The sequence below is a fragment of the Drosophila tropicalis genome, unplaced genomic scaffold (genome assembly GCF_018151085.1).
Source record: "Drosophila tropicalis isolate 14030-0801.00 unplaced genomic scaffold, ASM1815108v1 contig_845, whole genome shotgun sequence".
Classification (NCBI taxonomy): Eukaryota; Metazoa; Arthropoda; class Insecta; order Diptera; family Drosophilidae; genus Drosophila; species Drosophila tropicalis.
Window position 1 is genome coordinate 289,043 of NW_027173338.1, and position 21,983 is coordinate 311,025.

Consider the following 21,983-nt stretch of genomic DNA (forward strand, 5'->3'; position numbering starts at 1 on the left):
TTGATTGCATTATTGTGTGTCATTTTGCACAAGCCATTTGCATTGACATAAAAAGAGGATTTATGAATAAATTGAATAAAATATAAACTTTAAATATACATGAATATCTTTACCATTGTATGCAATAAATGTTTCATGTGAAAACTGAAAGGTTAACACAAATTTTGGTCTTAATTGCATAATAAAGCTCACAAAAGTTGTGCAAAATCTGTAATGAAAATCAGGACTAATCAACAAGCATATGGACAGATTCACAAACGTATCGATAACGATATAAAACTACAAAATGAAAGCATGACAAATGAGATTTGTTAGTAGTTTGATTTCCTTTTTTTGTCGTTTTTGATTCGCACAAGCATCGATTCAATTTCAACAAAACTGAAACATTTGTCACTCAATCAGCCAGGAGTACTACAAAAGGCAAGCAAATTACACACACATAGATAAACTTTACAAAATCGAAGTCAATTAAATTTTGGGAGGCACAAACGGAATGCTGCCGAGCCAATGATTGATGGTCGAATTGTACTGGCCAGATGAATGGGTGAAACGGATGAACTGGCGGTGACGGGTGATTGGGGAGGTGGTGGGTGGTGGTTGTCCGATTGTGTATCTGATGGGTAGTGTGTACTCGTTAAGTGCAGCAAACACCGCACATTACGACGATTTGTTGCAGCCGAGCGAAACGTTGAAATGGAGGACCGAAAACCGTAAACCGAAACTCAACCAACACACACTTCCCACTTTTTGCTGTTATCCTTGATTGATTGACAACCTTTGTGTGTGTGTGTGTGCCATCTCTCCTTTTTCCTGACTTTCGTCTCCGTTTGTGTGTCCACACCACATATCCTGCAATGGGCGATGCGAGCCCTTCAGATTTCGACCACAAAATGTTGCCTACCTGAAGGCGCAAAACTTTCTCTTGGGAGCCCCAGGTGGCCGACCACACGGAAACTTTTACTTTACCTAACCAACATCAAATAAATTTCAACTCCTTGAGTTCCTGCATATAAATCTGTTTCTTTTTGTTGTGCATTTTAATTTTACTGTGAATTTATGTATGTATTGTATATGTACTTACATATTCCTCCCATCTTCTCACCTTCGCCCCGTCCTCGCCATTTCAGGCAGAAAATTATGTTACTTTTGTGGCTTTTTTGCTGCCTCGTCCTGGTCTGGCCTGTATATATATGTATATATATATTTTTTTTTGTACATCTTTATGGTGTTTCATATTTTATGTCTGGTTATAAAGTGCATACATTTTGATGAGAAATTTTCTGTATACAAAAGAGACTTGCAATTTATGTGTGAGTGTGTGTGTGTGTGAGTGCGTGTGTGTGTGTGTACGTACAAGCATCAATTGTCCCCTTGATTGAGTCCGAAGCAGATTTATTTCACATTTCTCGAATAATATTTTGTTTTTCAAGTATCTTTGCATACTCAAAATATAATATTATGATATTGATGAGTCTGTTGCTTTCATGTATGTACTTATTCGAGCTAAAATATTCAAAAGGAATATGAACACATTCTAATCAAAAAGTATTTTAAATGCAAAATAAAAACCCCAACAGGTCATTTAGATTGAACATAGACCCCCTATAATAAATTTAACAACATGTTCTTTGAAATGGGCAAAAATATTGCCAGGATTAAACATTACGATAAAAATACATACAGGCTTAAGAATCTATCATCAACTGTGATTAAGATCTCTTCTGATACTTCCAAATGCGTTTCCATTTCCAATTTATTGATATCATGGAACTAGCACAGGACCTTCTTTTATTTAAGCTTATGCAAAGAGATGTCCTCTGCAATGTTTTAAATCTCTAATCTAAAGCCAATTTTCTAAGCCAATCGTATAAAAGTCTTAAATGGGTAAATGCCAAGGACAATTGCGTTTTGTTTTTCATTAATTTGAGCTATCTAAAAATAAATTATCAAAATTTATGTGTATTATCGATTTATAATTTGAAACTAATTTTTAAATTAATGCATCCCTGTGGCATTATTGCAATCGCCATAAATTTTATGCGTTTTAGATTAAATACAATTTGAATAGATTTAGGCTGGCTTGACAAATAAAATGGAGTGATTTAATTTAATGAATACTTTAAATTTTATTTATTTTTTCGCTCGTCTTAAGAACCTGATGGTAGTTGACATTTTTTCACTTTTTCTGTGCACTTATCTCTGCGATAAAGATGGCTTCTCAGTTTCCTTTCAATTCTGTTTCATTTTGGCCACTTGCCCAAGAAGCTTTCCTTGAATGAAATCGAGAAGAAATGCTCGCCAAAATGCTCAACAACAATGGAGAACAATCAAGTTTGATTAACTTTCAGGCTGACATTCTCTCTATCTACCATCTAGCCATTCTCTCTCTCTCTCTCTCTGTTTCATTTTCACTCTTTTCTCTGCTTGTGTGTCTGTGTGAGTGCAGTCGAAATGGCTAAAAAGGAATTGCTCTCAATCCTTTTGTTGTCATGGAGCATTAAACACACACAGCTGATTGGCATTTTAAAGAATTTTTGGCTAGCGAAAAATCGTTGAAAATGCGTTTTCAGTGAATGTCTTTAAAATTGATTCGTATGCAAATTAATTGCCATGGCTTGGCCAAACAATGGGAAACAGAACAGGAAAATGGTGATTGTTCTTGTTTCTGTTATACCCTTGGCTTTCGGTTTGGCCTTTGTGTGTAATGCTCCTGTCTCGGGCTTATTGCCAGAGCTCTAAGTGGGCGGAGAGAGAACGAAGCTGTGGATGAGTGTGTGGCCAGTGAATTGGATTAGCGGTTTATTCAATTTAATTTAAATGCAAAACATTTTGTAAATCGCTGACTCTGCGTTGTATAACCAAAACGGAAGACGTCATGCCGAGTCACTGACTTTCAAATACCCTGTGAAAAAAATGAGTCTTTTGTTGAAAAAAATTCACTGGAATTTGTCATAAGCATAAAATTTTAAACAGAACGTCAGCAACAGTGGATAATGTTTTATTTAATAAAGTAAATATATAGTTTAAGTACTTCTCATAATTGAAATTTCTTAAAGCTTTTTTTTTAGTGTCGCAATTAGTTAAGTAAAGAAGTTTTTCATTCATGTAAGAAAATTTATAAAAAGAAAAGGACAATTTTGGTGCTTAATAACACTTTAGTGAGAACGTTCCTACGATTCCATATTCATACTATGCGGAAAGGTCTTAAATTTTTATTCTATCAATTGTGAAGAGATTCTAATCCTAGATTCAAAAGTCGAAGAATGCGTTTCATTGAGGAAAACTTTTCAAAAAATGAAACAGATTGTTTAAATTTTTTTAACATTTTGTCCAAACTTATTAAGTAATCTTGAAAATAAACATTTTGTATGACTGCAAACATTTTCTCTCGCCCAAAAGTATGCTTTAAATTGCTTGTTAAGTCGTAATACCTTACTCTGAAGTGAAGTCTTCTTCGTTATCATTTAATATGCTCGTATTTTTTTTTAGAGGTATTTATAAAAAAGGCTCGCAAGCCTACGTTTAGACTTTAGTCTCATAATTCATAGTAGCTCACATATACCAAAAGATTAATGTGTCCACTAGCATACACACGCACAGACACACACCCGTACAGACACAAACATGAGACAGACGGACACACAAACAGCTGATAAGCAAACTATGTGCTCTTTTATATATATAGAATACATTTTGTTGCCATCTCTTGAATTGCCACATTACAATTCATTTATATGTGGCATGGCATTGCATACTTTATGGCATACTTACTTGGCAGAACAGCACGGCCAGCCATTAATCAGCATTAAAAGTGTCAACAGCAACAAAAGCAACAACCACAACACAACACAACAACAATAACGACAACAGCAAAAGCAACAACGAAATGAAACGTTCCAAGCGCCTTGGCGTATGCAAAATAAAAAGCGAAAAAGAGCTCATAAATAGCTTCGCAAGACAGCGGCAAATGGTGATTGGGTATATGGGAAGCAGGAAAAATAAGATGAAGGATGAGTTTATGAAAAAAGAAGAAGGTGAAGGCGATGTTGATGGATCTGGAGTGAGTGGAAGTTAGAACATAAAGCAATCAGCAGGTGTTTGTCATACTTTTATCCGTGTGGTTGTATGTACTTTAATTGCTATGGCAAATGTTGACAGGCATCAAGGCGAAAGCATTCTTTGGGCATACAAAATTTCACTTCAAAATATGTTTAGTCTATTCCCATTTATTGTAGCCACAGCTCAGCGACAGTTTTGAAAAAAGGAACAGGAATAACCGTGGAGCTTAGTTTCCATTTCAATGTTGATTCAGACATTCGATGATAGAGTCGGTAAATGAAGTTTGAAATATCCTTCTTCTTCTTTAAAGTTCAATCTGTTATTGCATTTCCAATAGATTAAGTGAAGTTATTTTAAGCGTAATTTGTATTCTGATGGCTTAGGTAACTGTTGATTTATTTTTATTAAGAGCTGTTTCTTTACTCTTCTTTGATTTCATTCAAATCAACTTACTGTCCATTCCAGACTGCATGAATCGAAATGTAAATTTGAATTTCAGTAAATTGCTTATAATGCTGCCTTGGAATTATACTAACAAATTGAATTAGATGAAAATATCTTGTCGCACGTAAAGTGTATTAAATTGAGTTTAGCTTATTGTGGCATTCTTCGAGGGCAGACCGAATTCACATTCAATTAGTTGTGGCATACTTTGAGGCGGCGCTTTTATCAAAATCAACCTCAAAACGGTGTTTCCAGTTTCGGGCAGCAAAAGCAAAGTTAACTTTTGATAAATAACATGCCATTGCATGCCACAGGAAAACACTTAAGGAATTCCATCGCCCTCTTCTTCCACAAACCACCATCATCTGGGACATGGAGCAATGAGCAAACCAGAAACATTCAATTAGCGCCCAGAGCTATGCTACAGATTCGTGTGCACCAGCAAAAGCCAATTAAGCAGTAGTCTAGCTGAAATCTCATGCTGCACGCCAATATGCCACGCCCATCGGCCCCAGTGCAATTACAGTTAACCGCTCATTCGCCCCCTTGCTCCACGTGAAGCGCCTTCTTCATTAGCTCAACGTTGATTAGGTGAATGATTGAACAATTGACTAGAGGGAAGGGACAGCATGGCAGCAAATAGACAAGAAGAAAAGACACTGAGAGAAAAATAACTATTAAGTTGCAAACATTAGCAGGTTGTCAAGAAAAGCATTGGTGGGACAAATAGTTGCTGCTCATTAAAAGTTTCCTTCTCTTTTCCTCTCCCTTTTCATTTTTATTCTCTTACTTCTTAGTCTTTTGGGGTTATTAAAATAAATACTGCTGCTGTTTTTGTTTGATTTCAATTGAGTCATAAATTCTTCCAATTTGTTGTTTTTTTTTTTTCTTTTTATTATGTTTTGTTTTTATTGTAATAAAGTGGCAATTAGCAAGCCAATTGTAAAGTGCTTATTGGCAAAATGTGCATTAAAATTGACAGTTAATTAGTTGATGGTTATGGATGGTGGATAAAAGCTTCGGGAGATGAAGAACGAGCGAGTGAAACCGAGTATAAAGGATGCGTCATCGTTAATTAAAAAGTTATGAACAACTTAGACACTCGAAAGTAGGGTCATTGACAATGAAAGTATGCTCCTTGAAGAAAAGACACAGCAAAAAGAAACTGTGATAATTAACTTATTTAAATAAGTTACAACATTTCGTAATCCAACTTGTGTAAAAGAAGTTTGAGTAAAGATGCACTAACAAACTTCTTTACCTATCTTTTAGAATCAAACGAGTTTCATACAGTACCCACTCGATGTACTTTTCGAACCACTCTCGTTGGGTTTGCCAAACACAGTGCTTACGCCATATTTTTCAAATATTTATGGCATTATTTGTACAATATTATTGCGTTCTCTCTTTTTCTCTGTTGGTTATACAATTTTTTTTTGCTGGTGCCAGCCATTTTTTTCTCCCGATGCTCTCTTGCAACCGCTTGGCATTGTTGTTAATAAAAACAGAAATTATGAACACATACACACATATGGAAGACAGAGAAAGAGAGCTAGAGGAGAGTTGGAGTGCGTGGAGAAGAGATAGAGAGGGAGAAACGAGCATACATAAATTGCCCTGGAAAATTGCGATGCTTCAGTGTTTCAATTCTTTTTTTGACATACTCTGTTTGAATTCAGAAACGGGTATATACGAATGTATATAATTGCTTGATCTGAGTGTTAATGTTTTTATGACTCTGACTCTTTTCGAATGTCTTGTATCCTGCTTAGAGAAATCCTCCTTTATTTCGTAATGTAAATGAGTAAAAGGAGTTCTTTTAATAGAAAAACTTTTGAAGAAAATCTAAGTTGATATATGGAATTATCATAGTAAAATATTATTGAACGTTTTAGTAATGAATTTAGTAATTTTTTTATTTCTAGAACTTCCGAAAGAGCAATTTTCAATAGTTCCTTATCTACTTTCCAATATTTTGTCTCCATATTGCTTAACAAACAAATTGCGAAATTAAAACTTAGAAAGTGGGGAATGGTCTACATAAAATTGAGATTAGGACATTTTAAACTGCCTTGCAAAGGGTATCGTGGAGTCGAGAACTATATAAATCATATGATTTTTATTGAAAAATTTCATTTTTCTTTTCCAGTTATGTTGTTCTTGTTTATGTTTTTGTTTTGTTTTGTTTGTTTTTTTTTGCATTGACACATGGCAGCAAAATGTCGACTGCTGCTCGCTGTTTGCCATTTGCCGTGTGTTCGCGAGCATCGGCATTGGCGCACATTATTGACATAACTACAAACAGTTTATGTGCAAACAAAGGTTACGTCTCGTTACCGCACCCCCACCCGGTGCCCCACAGCATCGACCCTTCTTTAGCAACCAATCGACCCCTTTCCGCTTCGTTTCAACATATCAAGCATCAGAAGCGTAATTGAATTTCACTGCATACAAGTACATTCTGTATAAAGCTCTGCCATTTGTTCTTTTTCTCCGCTGCATTTTGACAGCCCACAGTTCGTGGCTTAAATAATAAATGAAATGACTTAATACCGTATTAAAGCCCTCAGATGTTATGTGCCCATGTCCCCGATCAAATGAATTATGCACTGAAACAACAAAATCCAAAAAAAAAGTGAAATATACACCAGCATGTTTAAATCCCCTCGATGTCCGACTATATCTATATCTGTATATACATACATATATACAACATGTGTATGTAACGTAAGAACGACCGGAAAAAGGGTCAAAAAGTTTGCAGTGTGTTAGGAAATGGTGAAAAATATTGTCCAGGGAATTTAGTTAATGGGTTTTTCTTCTCTGGTTTGGAATTTATGATGAGCGCTGATGATAGTGGTTTAGTCATAATTTCCATTTACAGTGAGGAAGGTCGAGAATAATAATTTATTTTGAAACCAAATATATTTGAGTTTATTTACATAAATGTAGAAAGAAATTCAATATATTTCGTTTCGGATGTTCAGTTGTAATTATAAAGATATAATTATTAAATGTTTCTTTGTTAACTTTTGTTCAAGTGCAATTAGATTATCAATTATTGTTTAAGACCCCAAAAACAAACTAAGGGATTGCTGAAATGCAAATAATTGTTTAGATTTAAATCTCCAATCATTTAAATTCTACTTCTAATGCATTAAACTTCTAAGCAAAAACAATGATGCAATATGTGGCAACAATTTATTAATCATAAATATTTTATTTTTCTTCTTTTTATTACAGGTGAGTATAAGAAATAAACAACTACTAGAATGCTAATATAAACGATGAAGTAAGTTGTACCAAGAAAAAACTGATTACTCGACCCAATTGAAAGCCTTTAAAGGACTTGTTAAAGAGAAAAATGTTCACTCAGAGGCATTTGAGCTCTAAAAGTGGGTGTTATTTTTGCTCTTCCTGACCCATTTTTATTCAGATATTTTCAACGCCTGGCAAATCGTCATGGTCGTTTCATTTCAGTGTCCCTTCCGGTTTGGTAGTCTTCCTGGTCCGTTTGTCGAAAAGTCGTTTTCCATTTTTGCCATTTTCCTTTTTTTTTTATCTTTTTTTTAATTTGTTAAATTGTGTCTGGCCTGTTCGTCACCCACACCAAATAAATGAAAAAAAAAAGAGAAACTGTAGTGAAAATGAAGGGCTGCAAGGCAGACAATGTCGAAAGAAAAGCTAAGAGAAAAGACCAAACACATATGGAAGGGGCTAAGGATTCGGGGCTGGGGCAAAAGGGGTGGGGGTCTAGGCGATTTTAATTTTAAGTGCAAAGCTCTGACTTTTGCCAGTCACAGTCAGACATATAGTAAAGAAGAACGTTTTGGCCCACTTCGGCCCACATTTTCATTTGTGAAATTAAATTTTGCATACGTAATGGTCATGCCAAGGCTTTTTTTGGGACTGTACACGTAGCTATCTATAGACACCTATACGGACAAGATGCTGCCAACATATGTGTGTGGATTCGAGGTGAGTGAGAGTGTGTCCGTCTGTGTCTGAGTGTAATTAAAACAACTTTTTCTTCGTTTCTTATTTTCTCCTGTTTTTCTTATTTTTCTTTCTTTTGCTCATCAAAATTTTGCGTCATAAAATCTCCAGCATTCGCTGTCTTCTGCATCATTGTCCATAACAATGAAGCAAACTCGTCGTCATCGTCTTCGTCCTGGCTCGTAAACCTTTACGACTTTCCCACACCCACACACACACACTCACATACATCTAACCCCACACATTCATATATATGAATGAACGATTGTTGTGATGTGAGGGAGAGAGAGAGAGAGAGAGCATCCACCATTCCATTTTGGCCATTTGCAATTTGGCATTCATAGCCCCCAGCATGAAATGCTTGCTCAGGTGCAGGTACTGATCCAATGGGTCCTGCCTGTATGTGCGGGGCTTTAAATGAAATTATTGGTTTATTTATGAAAACGAAATGGTCATCAAACTGTGATTGCGATTGCAGATAATGTGCAAGTTACGAAAGCGGATAAAGGCTGGCATAATATAAAGAGGAAAACAAAAAGAAAAGCATTGTAAAGAAATTAGGCCGATATGGTGGGAAAAGGAATCTCGCAGGACGTGGCATTTAAGTTTTGCTTACTCCGCCCGTCCTAGCCATTAACGAGAACGTTAAACGCAACTTTAATTTGTCAATCATTTGGTTTATTGCCAGAGGACTCACTCACTTGATATTTACCAACACTGGGCTAAACCGCAAATGCTAAAAGTATCGACAAAAGCAAGGGCAATAAAGAAACAGGGCGTACGGTGGTGGGGCTTGCTAGCAAGTCGAAGGAGAGTAGAAAAGTTTTGCAACAAATGTCCAAAAGCCACTTAACGGCGAATTAGAGCACAAGCAACAAGAGCAACAACAACACAACTAACAAAAAAGTACAGTTAACGCTAAAAGGATACGCAAAAAGTTTTCAAGCGCTGGGATCTAGAGCAAAAATATAATGTTTAAACATGCCAACCGCAGAAAAGATAGCCAACAAGCGGGCGAGTGGGAGAAGAGTAGTGTGAGGGAATCAGAATGAGGGTAAGAGAGGGAGAGAAACTCACGCTCTTGTCATTTGCCATGCTAACTAAGTACAGTTATGTCCGCCATTGCAGTTTGCACAAATTAATTGTCACAAATAACCCCAAAAAATTGCATTTCGGAATTTTGCCGCAAAATTGCCTTTTGCTCGGTTTTCCGTTGCTCCAACTCTCCAGCAATTTGTCAACCGCATTGCATGCATAAATATTAGCATATTTACGGTTCTGTCCCCCTTTTTTTTTGGTTTTTGCCACTGGATTTTGGTTTTACGATGTTTCCCAGAAAACTTTAATTAAGTTTTTGATGTTGCGAATGTAATTAAATATGTAAATATTAATAACAAAGTCCGAACGTGACGTTGGCTCGTTAAGACAAACCAAAAAGGCCAACTTAAAGTTTAGCAAAAAAAAAGAAGGTAAAAACCCCAAAGCACTGGACTTGGTTTGCTTTTTCCCGAAGTTTGTACTTAATTACTTGAATATTTGCGTTTTGTTTGCTTGAAAGATGATGGAACACAAAAACGGTTTCCCGATTATAAATGTGATACTCACAAAGTTTGCCAAACTTTCAAGATTGATGTTTAACTATGTATACCTAGGAAGTAGTCGAGTATCAGAGTAGGAGGGATTGGGGGTAACAGGGCGGTTAAGGCCCATAGTTATAGATAAAGGGAATAATTTTTTTTCTGTGTTTATATTTTGAAATGCAAAGTCTGAATGACTTGGTTAGCCAGGAAAATATATAAATTTTAATAGATGCACACTTTTGAAAGACTTTTATGTTCTTATAGTGTGTGCATTGAGTGTAGGGTATAGGGTATGGAAAACGAACGACTCTTGTGTCTGATTTTATATGTATGTGTTTGTGCTGGGTAAGCTCTAGGGCTCATTAAACCCAACTTAAACTATCAATCATAGGGCCTGGCTGACTGGCCGAACGCCCACTTGCTGCTTGGCTTTGCAATTTTCCACTTCAATTAATCAGTCGCTGGCAGAAAATGCTTAGCCTACTTTTTTGGGCTTTCAGGCGACACAAGCAAAAGCCTGACTGACTAGTCAAGTGTGTGGCCAAAAACAAAAGGCAACTTGAGTTCGATTGCTCTTCAATGGATATTTTTTTCCTTCCCCCTTCTTATTGAGAGGTTTGCATTTTGTTGTACAATTGCCAACTTGTATAAAATCCGAAACCAAGCATTAAGGTATTAATTGAAACAAGGAATAGTTGAAAAACCATATTCACGAATTCTAGACATTCCAATGTATTTACATTGTGTAACATTTTGAACTTGTAACAAAATGCGGTGGGAGGTCTTGAGAATTCCAATTGACATTGTTGAGCAAATTTATTCAATGAATAGCAATGAGTGAGTGTGGGAAAATGTTTCTTGTGGTTAACTTAAATATTCTTTTGACAACTTTTTTAAGTTAATATCAAAAGTGGGAGATGCTGCAGGTTTAAGTTTATTGAAAAGTGCACTTGCCTTGCCAGATATCGATTTTTTTTTTCAAATAGATTAATAGTTGGCTTCATCTATCACGTAAGACCTGACTAAAGTTTAGGTCCAACTTACGGATAGCCCTATTTAAATTGGAGACATTGCAGAATTTGCGGTGATTTATTTCATCAATTAATTAGGTTGTTCTGCAATTTGTTATAATTGATGACGCATTTGTGTGTACATACACAAGTTCTTTAATAAATTAACTGTCTCTGACGCTCGCTAAGTATTTAATGTTCATTAAAAGTTATTCCGTAATTTGTTTTGGTTTGTTGAAAATTTACATACTTATCATTCATCTAGCTATTGTTTAATTTTCTCTTCTTACATTGGAAATGTCAGCTTAATTAAATTTTAATCCACTATTCGCTTGGCAGTTAATAAACACAAGTTTCCAAAATCACCATCAAATATACATGAGGCGACAGAGATAGATATAAAGAGAGAAAGAGAGAGGGTGGCGGAGAGATGTCCTACAATATGTAAGGGCATGTTTTAATGATGAAATTTCGTATGTGCTCTAATGACGGTTAACATTTTGCCAGCTGCGTTTTGAAGTCCGAGAATGTCATAATTTGAGGTTAAACCATTTACAAGGCTATGCCATTTTAATGAGCTTTCCTATGGCAAGTCACCAAAGTCGAACACAGCTGTACCAACTGTATTGCAAAGTGCAAAACTGTGTCACACAGCAGGCAAACAGATAAACTAGGGACAACATAACTTCAAGCCAAACTGCAAATCAAATATGCAAATATCAAACAACAACGGCAACAACTTGACAAACCATCAAAACCATCCATTCAAACCCATGTGTTCTTCATTCCTCTATGTACATGGAGGTATGTGCTTATGTATGTATCTAGGTGGATGGGACTGCATGGCTCATACAGAAGTCAACGGCATCATCATCATCATCCTACGACATCCTCGACAAGTTTTTGATAGCAGGAAATTTGCAATTTCTGGCATTAAATTTCCGCCTCACATTTATTTATCTCCACCATCCCCTCTACCCCACCCATTCAATATGCATTTGCATTAGCTCCAAAAACCTTTGCCGATCTGTAATTATTGCAGAAGCAGTCAGACCCAAAAAAGGGAGAGGGCGAGAGAAAAGGCAGGGTGATGGAGCTGTGGGAATTATGTGCTTAAGGTGAGCAGGAGTCACGAATCCTGCGTGCTTGGCATACGGTAATGAATAAGCAAACATCCAGCCAACTCATATGCTAAGCATTTATATATTTATTTTTTTATTTCTCCATACGTAAGTAGAAAAAAATTTTTCAATTGGTTTTTTTTTTCCCCAGCAAATGACTTAGGCATGGCCCAAAGGGGAACAGCAGTTTGTAGAAGGCAAGCGAGGGGGGGGATTCGGAAAATATATAGATTAAACCCTGGAGAACTTTGGCCTTTACGCCAAGTGCGTGTGTCGTTATTCAATATGATGATACGTGTGGCAAGCTTGTTTGCATTTTGCATTGATTTTTTCAATGGAAAATTTCGCATTTTATATTACTTTTACCCTCTAAACATAAACACAAAATGGGGTATGTTTGGATGGCTAAGAGTTGGAAAAGATATATTTGGTAAGAAAAACGAGAAAATCTTAGCCTAAGCCTTATTCACTTTGAGTCTTATAAATTTGTTAAGATTTCATATGACAAGCAAAACATAGCTTTGCTCTCAGTAATAGTTCATATAGGGTATCACAAAGTCGACAACTCTACAACACGTATTGAATTTATATTTTCCAATCTTTAAATATGCTTCAATTAAGCTTTTAAGCCGAAGAAATTGCTTACAATTTGAGAAATGGAAATGAAACATTTTATTGCTTTATTTTCAGTGCTTTAAATCTCGAACCATCGAGCTGACCATTTTGTTTTACCTTACACTTTAGTGCTTTTTAGAATCTGAAAATCAGTTCAATTTACACATCGAAAAAACCATCTCGAGCTGAAAGTGAGTTTCGCCCTTGCAATCAGAAAAATCCAACAAAAATAAAATGAAAATGAATAAAAAGGAAGTGAAAAATCCCCAAATTGTGCAATGAAATCTGCTCTGTTTGCAGTTGTCTGTCTTGTGGCAAAGTGATTTTTGTTTGCATTTCAATTGGTAAGGGAATCAGTGCAGATTCCTGACCCAAAACTAAAGTCTGCTAATCGTTAGGCCCGGCAAGAATATGGACCACAAAACCCACCGAAAGAAAGAAGAAGGAAGAAAAAAAAAAAAGAAATGCCCTCAAAAGACAAGCAAACATCTTTATTATGCAGTCCCTCATTCTAGGCCCAATCCCCCTTCATTCTAACCACAAAAGTGTGCTTGGCATTTTCTTAACCATTTTCTTGTCTCACCCACTATTCGTCTATTCTATCTCTTCTTTTCTTTCTCACCAAACACTAGTTTTGCATTCTTTTGCTTTTGCCTTTTTCATGAATAACAAATCAGGCTAAAAGACAAAATCCCCTCAGTCTGGTCGTTGAAGGCGCCTCTTGGGTTGCTGCGCGGGGTGTGAGTGATGAGGCGGTTGTGGTGGGGTCAGGGCGGCCAAAAGCCGCAAGTTCTATGCATACAAAAAACGACACCAACTACGTTGATGACGATGATGTTGATGATGATGACGATGATGATGAAACCCTAAAAACAAAAAGCAGAACAACAAAAAATAAAAAAAATATGTTTAGCATGGCAAAAGGTTGGTTGGTTGCACTACACACAGAATCTTCTGGTCCACTTTTGCTGAATTGAAAAGAAATTGTGCAAAAAACACTTGAGCCTGAGTTTCTCAGTTCTCTCAGAATAAGTCTCAGTCCCAATTCCAGTTTGAGTCGTCGACGACATCAAGTCCTTTCAAGTGTTTCTCAAAGTTTGAGCCTCAGGTTAGGCTGGCCATAGAATTCAGTGTTCATTTCACAGAAAAAAGAAGAAAAAACATAGAAAAAGTAGCAAATCAAATGACGTGTGACAAGCATCCGGACTGCAAGGATATTCAAGTATGCAAAACAGATAGAGAGAGACAGCCTGGTCTCACAGATAGCAAGAGTGAACCGGGCGACCAGAAAATGAACATAAATAATAAATACGATGGAAGGTTACAGTTGAAAGTGATTTGCCCTTTTTTAAGAAGGCAGTTATGTAGATGAATTTTTCAAATGAGAAAAACAAATTTGAAATTTATTAGAACAAGCAAGGCTAAAATATTTGATTAAATGCCAAAGGTAAAGGATTTTCCTATCCAGCAAACTTTGCCTCTTGATCATTAGCGAAAACAGCACCGAAATATATAATTTAAAATTAATTAAAATTCATAGCCAAGGCAACACTAGTTTAGAGAATAATAAACCTGGAAATTCTGTTGACAAAGATTTTGTACATATATTTCAATAACAACGACTTAACTTCTTTATAATTGATTTAGGTATTTATCATTGTTTCACTCTGTTGGAATTCCATAAATGTTCTCTCGAAGAGGTCAATTGAATTCAAGGTTTTTCAGGGCATTAACCTTTTGCTTTTCATTGCAGTTGATCAAAATGAAAATGTAGTCAATTAAGCAGAGATACAAGTTGTATTGTAATATATCATATATATAGATATTAAACCAAATGGCTGACCCAATTGCGTTTAGATTTAATCAAGTAATGACAAAATTTATTCTTGTAGTCTAATGTGAACATGCAGGATTTTCAAGAGTCATGGATTAATTGGTAAAATACACGGAAATATTTATAATTAAATACCTTCACCAAGCACTTACTAATTCAAACACAACTCAACCATTATCACGAATGTTCGAATGTGTGTGTTCAATCATTTACCTTTTCGGCAGGCTAAGGTGCCTAGTTCTACCTTTTTCCGGTCTGTCGGCTACCTACAATAGGAAAACATAAACACAATGTAAATGTTGATTTATGACAACAAAAAAACACACATACACACACACACACACACACGCACACATGTGTACACGCAATCATAAGCTGGCTGGAAGGCATTATTTATCGATGGCAACATTAGACATTAGATGGAGGTGGCAGTCTACATAAATTTCATATTCAACTTGTGTAAACAAAATGCGACAGCATGTCAATTTTCTTTCTCTCCCTATGCTCTTTGCTATATATATATATATATTTGTGTGCATATATGTCTCTATATATAGGTAAAGAAATTGGGGGCTTATCTTTGTCGCGCTCATGTGTCACAAATGGGTAAGGCTTAAAATTTCATTTCGAGCCCATTAAAATTGTTTGCACATAATTGCTTCAGGGCGGACAAAGCGAAGGCCCAAAATCCAATACCAAAAATTATTTTCCGCTTTTCTCATCTGTATGCATATATATATGTAGATATGTATGAATGTATTTGTATCTGACCTTCGTCATAAACTAATTTCTAGCTCATTTCACACAAAACATAAGCCACAAAACTAACTCATCTCTCCCTCGATCTCTGCACATTTCCCCTGCTGCCTTTGCCTGTTTTCGCGGCCTTCTGTCTTTGCTAAATTTAGCTTGAAACAAGAAGAAAACAACCAACAAAACAACTGGGCCACTTAAAGCTTAAAGACCTTGCCACAAGTTGCCATAATTTGCATACACATATGTGTCTCTCTCCCCCCATCTCTTTCCCTCCTTTTTTCCTCGTCACTTGCCAAGTTGTGAATACCTTAACTATCGTTCGCTTTGTCTCCCATATTATATATGGGTGCTTCCAGCTAATTGCATTTTAATGCGCATTATTTAGCTGGCCATTGCATACTTTAAGAAGCTTTTCCACAAGGAATTATGCATAACAAAAAAAATTTCCCCGCTGTCAACTAACTTTAGGTGTGTCATCATTTGAATACCCTTAAAAACCCGTAAATAATAATTCAATCATCTTTTCTAGTCAGTAAATGGTAAAAGTAATACTAATTCCTTCGTTGGATTTTGAAATAACAATTTGCCATTTTAAATTCACACCAACTTCTCAAGAAAGGAGTTCTAAAAGGATAGTTTGTGAAAGTCCCGCAAACTTCTTGCACACTTGTTTTACTATAAGCAAAAGTTTTCTGTAGTTTCAACGAAAGTTCCAATTTTGTCATGCCATGTACTCAATAAAATATATACTTTGGATAATTTTGTTTGTGTTTTAAGCATCCTGCATAAAGTGCTAACATCCTTTAGAGATAGGGCATACTGAAATTGTTTGCCTCCCCTTTTTTCTCGCTTTCAGCATAAATAAATTGCATGTGCTGGTATATGCAAATTTTTTTGCCTACTTGGTTTGTGCAGATTAAATGAGTACAGCGAATGCATTTGCCGAGGCTCAGGCAAAAAGAAAGTACAGTAAATTTGTTATTAAGCTTAAAGTCAAAAGTTAGTTTGGATATAAGGATATTTTGATTTTGATTAAAGAGGATATTGTTTATGTAAGAAACATTTCCCTTGTTTGTTGGCTTAACATCTTTTGCGAATATTTTCTTGTCCCAAAACAACTTACCCTAAAGTTATGTCTATATCTAAATAGGATCAATAATAAACATACTCTCAGTTTAAAAGTACATTTTCATTGCCCTCAAAAGATGTTTAGAGTATTAGATCCTAGATTATTTTCCTCTAGTTAAAACAATTCAAATATCGATTTAAATTAAACTTTTTGCTGGAATTTTTCATCGTTTAGCACTTTTTTTGGTGAGAAAGGCATCTGGTTTAAATGACTTGATTTTATTTTTCATTTCAAATTTGGCATACATTTTTCGGGTAGATTTATACATGTTCCATTTGTTTGCCATTAGGAAAAGGGGCGTAACACTTCGCCTCTAACACTTCCACTTTTGTCTGAAAACATTATGAAATAAATTACCCAACTCTAAAAGCAAAATGTTGTCAGGCCCACTTGATGATGGCGTTGAAATGACTTACAATTCCATTTCATCTTTCTCTCTTGCTCTTCAAACGTATACAAAATATATGTAAGGGCATGTATTTGCCATCTCTGTTTAACGGAAATGCTTTTAATTAGCACATAAAAGCACAGGGTGGTCCTTGTATGCGGTTCGTTGATGGTGAGTGGCTCTTATTATGTCTGCGTGTGTGTGTGTACATATTTAATTAACGGTTTTGAATTAGTTTTCAATGTGTTGCTGTGCGGGCATCTCTTTTACCATTTTCCAATTTTAATGGCTACTTCAATCAAGCTGCAGCTGCTGCCATCCAAAGTTTTGTTCTCCTATGGGCAAAAGTTGGAAAACTTGATGAAATGATGTAATCATTTGGAGATTAAGAAACAATTCTACATCAAAGCGTTTCAACTTGAACACATTGGTTTTAAATAATTCAAGCTCTTAACCCAACTTTTCACTTATAAATTCCAGATTGACAGCTCTAAGCCAAACAGAAAACCCTTTTTAAAGACAGAATAAGCGAAAGAGAGTAAAAACAAGCCCTGAAATGTAGGCAATAAATTTTAAATACAATGACTTGAAGCGCAGCAATAAGAAAACGAAGAGAGCGAGAAAATAAACGAAAACCCAAAATGTAAATCCCCCTAAGCCAAACACTTTTTGCTCTACCCCCCATTTATCCGACCATCCTTCTTTCTTAGCTATCTCTATCTCGTTCTCTTTGTTTCTTACTGTCTGGTCTTGTGACTGAAGCTTTCGTGTCTTTTTTTTTGGTTTTTTGGGTGTCTTTGTTTTTATTTCTTATTCTCTTTTTGGTTATAAGATACTTAAAATTTATCTATAAAATTTTTTTTTTTTTTTTTTTGGACATAAAAACCCTTGGCCTTTTGTTTTCGAACTACAAAAATATATAGCTATACACACACAAACACACACATACATCTCTGTATATACATAGTACACTTATTTTCCTTTTTTGCGGTAAAAAACCGCAAAGTCATAAGCCCATTTAGCATGGCCCAAAAAGTAAGAGAGAAGGGGCATAGGTATTGTTTTAGCCAGTTTTCGGCTCAGTCTCCACAATTTTCTCTCCTCCCATCAGCAACAGCATGACATTGCCTTTTGCTCTGTTGATGCGGAAAATGAGCATGGAAATAGAGTAAAGGCTCATGCACACAAAGCAACAAGGACATCACTGTTGACAAGGTCTTGTTAGTTAAATTATGCATAAATGGCAAGCCCCACTTTCCCGGAGTGACCCCCCGCCAACAAAGTACAGACATGTGTGGGATAAGGCGTGACTGGGGCCTACACCTTTTGCGTGTGATAATTGAGAAACCAACTGGCAATTACAAAGGGTTCAACCCAACAGATTTTCAATCCATTATGGGTCACGTATACCTAAACAACTTCCACTCTACGTACATAAACTTATTTCAATAAATACTTATTATACAATTCATTTCATTCGCAAACAAACAACACACTTTATTCTGAACAAATTTTGCGGCAAACTGTAAAGCAAATAGACAAATGAAAGAGCAAAGGCAAATGCAATCAATACAAACAATTGGCTAGCCCGCAAATGTAGAAAGGCGAATAAACATTTGTTCAATAAATTACACCAACCAACACAATTTTATTTCCATCTGAGGATCACAAGTAAATAAATTTTGTTTACACATGCAAAATGAAGTTTCAAGGTTTAAATCTTTTTGGATTGTTCAATTTTAAAAACAATAAAATAAATGTTGGTCAAGTTCTCACTTACAAAATGTTTTGTTAAGTGTAATAATAACAATAAATAAATTCAAATCTAAAATTTTGAATTACATTCACTTAAGAAAAGTGAAATAAGTTGGACAGAAATTCATAAGTTATTAACTAAACTTTTTATTGTCTAACTCTTTTTTTCGGCCTTTTAAACTTAGTGATCAACTAATTTATAATTTATAGGAGCATTATAGAGTATTTAATAAATCTTTGCTCTTTCTAATTAAATTAAGACTTTTATGAGCTGTTCTTTGACAGTAATCTCTTCGTTGCCGGAGAAAATGTTAGTTCTTTGATAAGTTGCTTATAACTTGCGATTTGTCATTTGTTTATATGAAATGAGAAGCATTATGATGTTCGAAAAATTACTTCGACAGTCAATAATATCAAGAACAGGATCTATATATATATATATATATATATATATATAATTCGAATCAGTCAATTAGGTGCCTAGCAAAGTAACTGTTGTAAATTAGTATACCCTCTTTCTTAAGTGTATAAATACACTTAAGAGTCAGGAGCGTAAAAACTAAAGCAAAATGAAACAAATTGAAATGCAAAGCTTGTACGTCTGTCTGTCTATTCGACTGAGTGTCTTTGTTTCTCCTGCTACTTCGCCTGAACTGAAAAACGAACTGAAAACAAAAAAAACAAAAAAAAATTGAATAAATTCTTGCAAAATTTGCAAAAAAAGATATAAAAATATACGTGCTGAATGTTTTGTCTTGAGCAACAGAAACGAAAAGGACTAAACCAAGTCAGAATAGAGCAGACCGAATAAAGTATGGAAATGGGGAGAATGCAAACGACAGGACAGCCATTTTTATGGCTCGAAGGATAAGTGTATTACAGCAACAACAACAACAGCGATAGAATGGGGAAAAGGCAATGGAAGAAAACAGAGATAGAAATGGGGTGAATAAAATAAAGAGTGGGGAGAGAATATCGGGTTTAGTTTGTCTGTGGCGCGTGTAAAGCGTTCAACATTTTTAATGTCCATCTGCCGTGTGGATTAGCATAAAAGCTTCAACTTCAGCGAATTTCCCACGTTTCTCTATTTTTCTTTACATTGTACTTGTACGAGAGAGATGGTTGAAAATTGTGACCCTTTCTGAGAGATCCTTCCAGCCAAGAACGTGGGGCGTCGGTTTATGTCTGCTTAGCTTTAACTACAATGGGCAACATCTTTGCAATTTCTCAAAATAGCTTGATTTCTGTTGCTAGTCCCGAGGAGCTTACAACGTTTTATTTCATGACAAAGTGGAGGATTAACTAATGAGCGAACTGAGGACAATGGTTTACGATACCCTCTAAGTGGTTCGTCATATTCCGAATGACACGCAGCACGCAGGTGTTCATTATATGTTTCTTTGTACTAAATATAAGTTCAACTATCAAAAATCACTAGCTATTCGACATTCTTCAGTTTCAGCTAACATCTCTGACATCCTTTAAACATTTCAATTTACATAAAGGCTACGTTTATGATCCATATTTGAAAAAGATTCTTATCAAATCCTTAAGAAAATTTTTGTGATTTTTGTACAACTTAATATTTTAAAAAACAATCTTTCTATCTACAATATTTTCTAAATTAAAATGAATTTGTTTAATTTTGTGATTTTTGTTCAACTTTTACAGAATGCGCTCCTTCATTGAGGAGAATGAAAAGAATGATCCGTTGATAAATGCGCCGGATAAGAAGAACAATCCGTGGGCTGAAAAAGGCAAATGTGTTATCATGTAATATTATCGTAAACCACAGAAATACCGTAATAGCTATGATAACCAGCCAAACAGCAATATAAAAACCAATTCAACAACCACAGCAGCAACAGCAACAACAACTACAGCAACAGATCAATACCAAAATCATAATGAGATTTGTCTAAATACTACCAATTCCCACAACAATATAAACAACAGCAGCAACAACAACAATCGATGTAGCAGCCAATCAACTTCCAACTATAACCACAATAATATTAATTCCCTAGAACTAGTTCCAGTAGAATTGCAACAAGAACAACAGCAGCATTATAACAACAACTATTACTACTACTACAATTATAATCTGAGCTATGCACCAGCTGATTACTATCTCAGAGGCAGTAGCAGAGGATGCGGAGGAGGAGGCCGAGGCGTTGGACTTCTCAAGTTTGGTAGCCTGCAGCAATTGAAGCGAAGAACCCAATACGAACTGCAACAATGGCCATTGCTAATGCAATTGGTGATTCTTGTTGTTTGGCTGCATGGCAAGTTCTGGCAGATCGTAAACGAGCAAGTGATGCATAGAAGACGTTGGCATTGAGTGAGATGACAATGATGGGAATTCATGGGGACGCGTTGTCCAGTGGAGTGCAGACGAAAGAATGGGCGTGGCGTGGTCAGGTTGCGATCTAAATTTAAGTTGAGAAACAGAAAAGAAGAACCGAAAAAAAATTGAATCACATTAATAAAATTTAATCAAAATTTATGCTGCTTAATACCAAAACAAAAATGAGAAAAACCAATGAAAACAGCATGACAAAAACTCTAACTCTGGGATAAGAATTTCTTTAGCTAACGTGTACTCGTTACTCGTTAGAAGCTACAAATTACTCGCTACTATCAACTCGTTTCATTATCGCTAGCATCGCTCTCATCGTTGTCGTTGATCGTCTATCTTAAACTTTGTAAACTCTCGTACACTCTATTTGTATCGTCTTCTGTATACATATATATATCGCACTATCTCTCTACTTCTCGCTCCTCGCTATTTCAGCTCAACGTTTCTTTCTTCTAGCTATTGTTCGTAGTCTTTAACTTGCATGACATATCTACTTGTATTTCAACAACAACACAATTTTCCTTTTTCGGCATCTACAACATTTCCAGCATTCTCAGCATCCATCATCATCATTATTATTATTATCATCGCCATTATTTCCTATTCCAAAAACACATACCAGAAAACTAGTCAATCATATATATCATTCATTCAGCCAGAAATGAGTAATACCTTTTCTAAATGTACTAAGCCTCTATCAATGTAACCCACCATCCAATTTTTGGTAACCCTAGCAAGCAAATTTTACTTTATTAAGATTTCCCTCATACATCCACACCATGTGGATCGAAACGAATGAACCACACAAACAGTTTTTAAGTTTGCCAAAAAAATGAAAATAAGTTTTTGACTCAAAAGCCAACAGAAATATCGAAACGAAAGAAAAGCTGCATACCAATACGATCTGTATAGAAATATTCAGCATCCTCGTATATGG

General features: G+C 35.6%; 1 protein-coding gene across 1 annotated transcript in view; it reads left to right on the top strand.

Annotated features, from left to right (window-relative positions):
- The window catches only part of Ggamma30A (guanine nucleotide-binding protein subunit gamma-e), a 45,541-nt gene extending 24,285 nt beyond the window's left edge, over window positions 1-21,256 (top strand). Inside the window, 1 exon segment of the mRNA XM_068294188.1 lies at window positions 20,359-21,256. Within this exon segment, the coding sequence (XP_068150289.1) occupies window positions 20,359-21,028 (670 nt within the window). The 3' untranslated portion in view covers window positions 21,029-21,256.
- The last annotated feature ends 727 nt before the right edge of the window (window positions 21,257-21,983 follow it).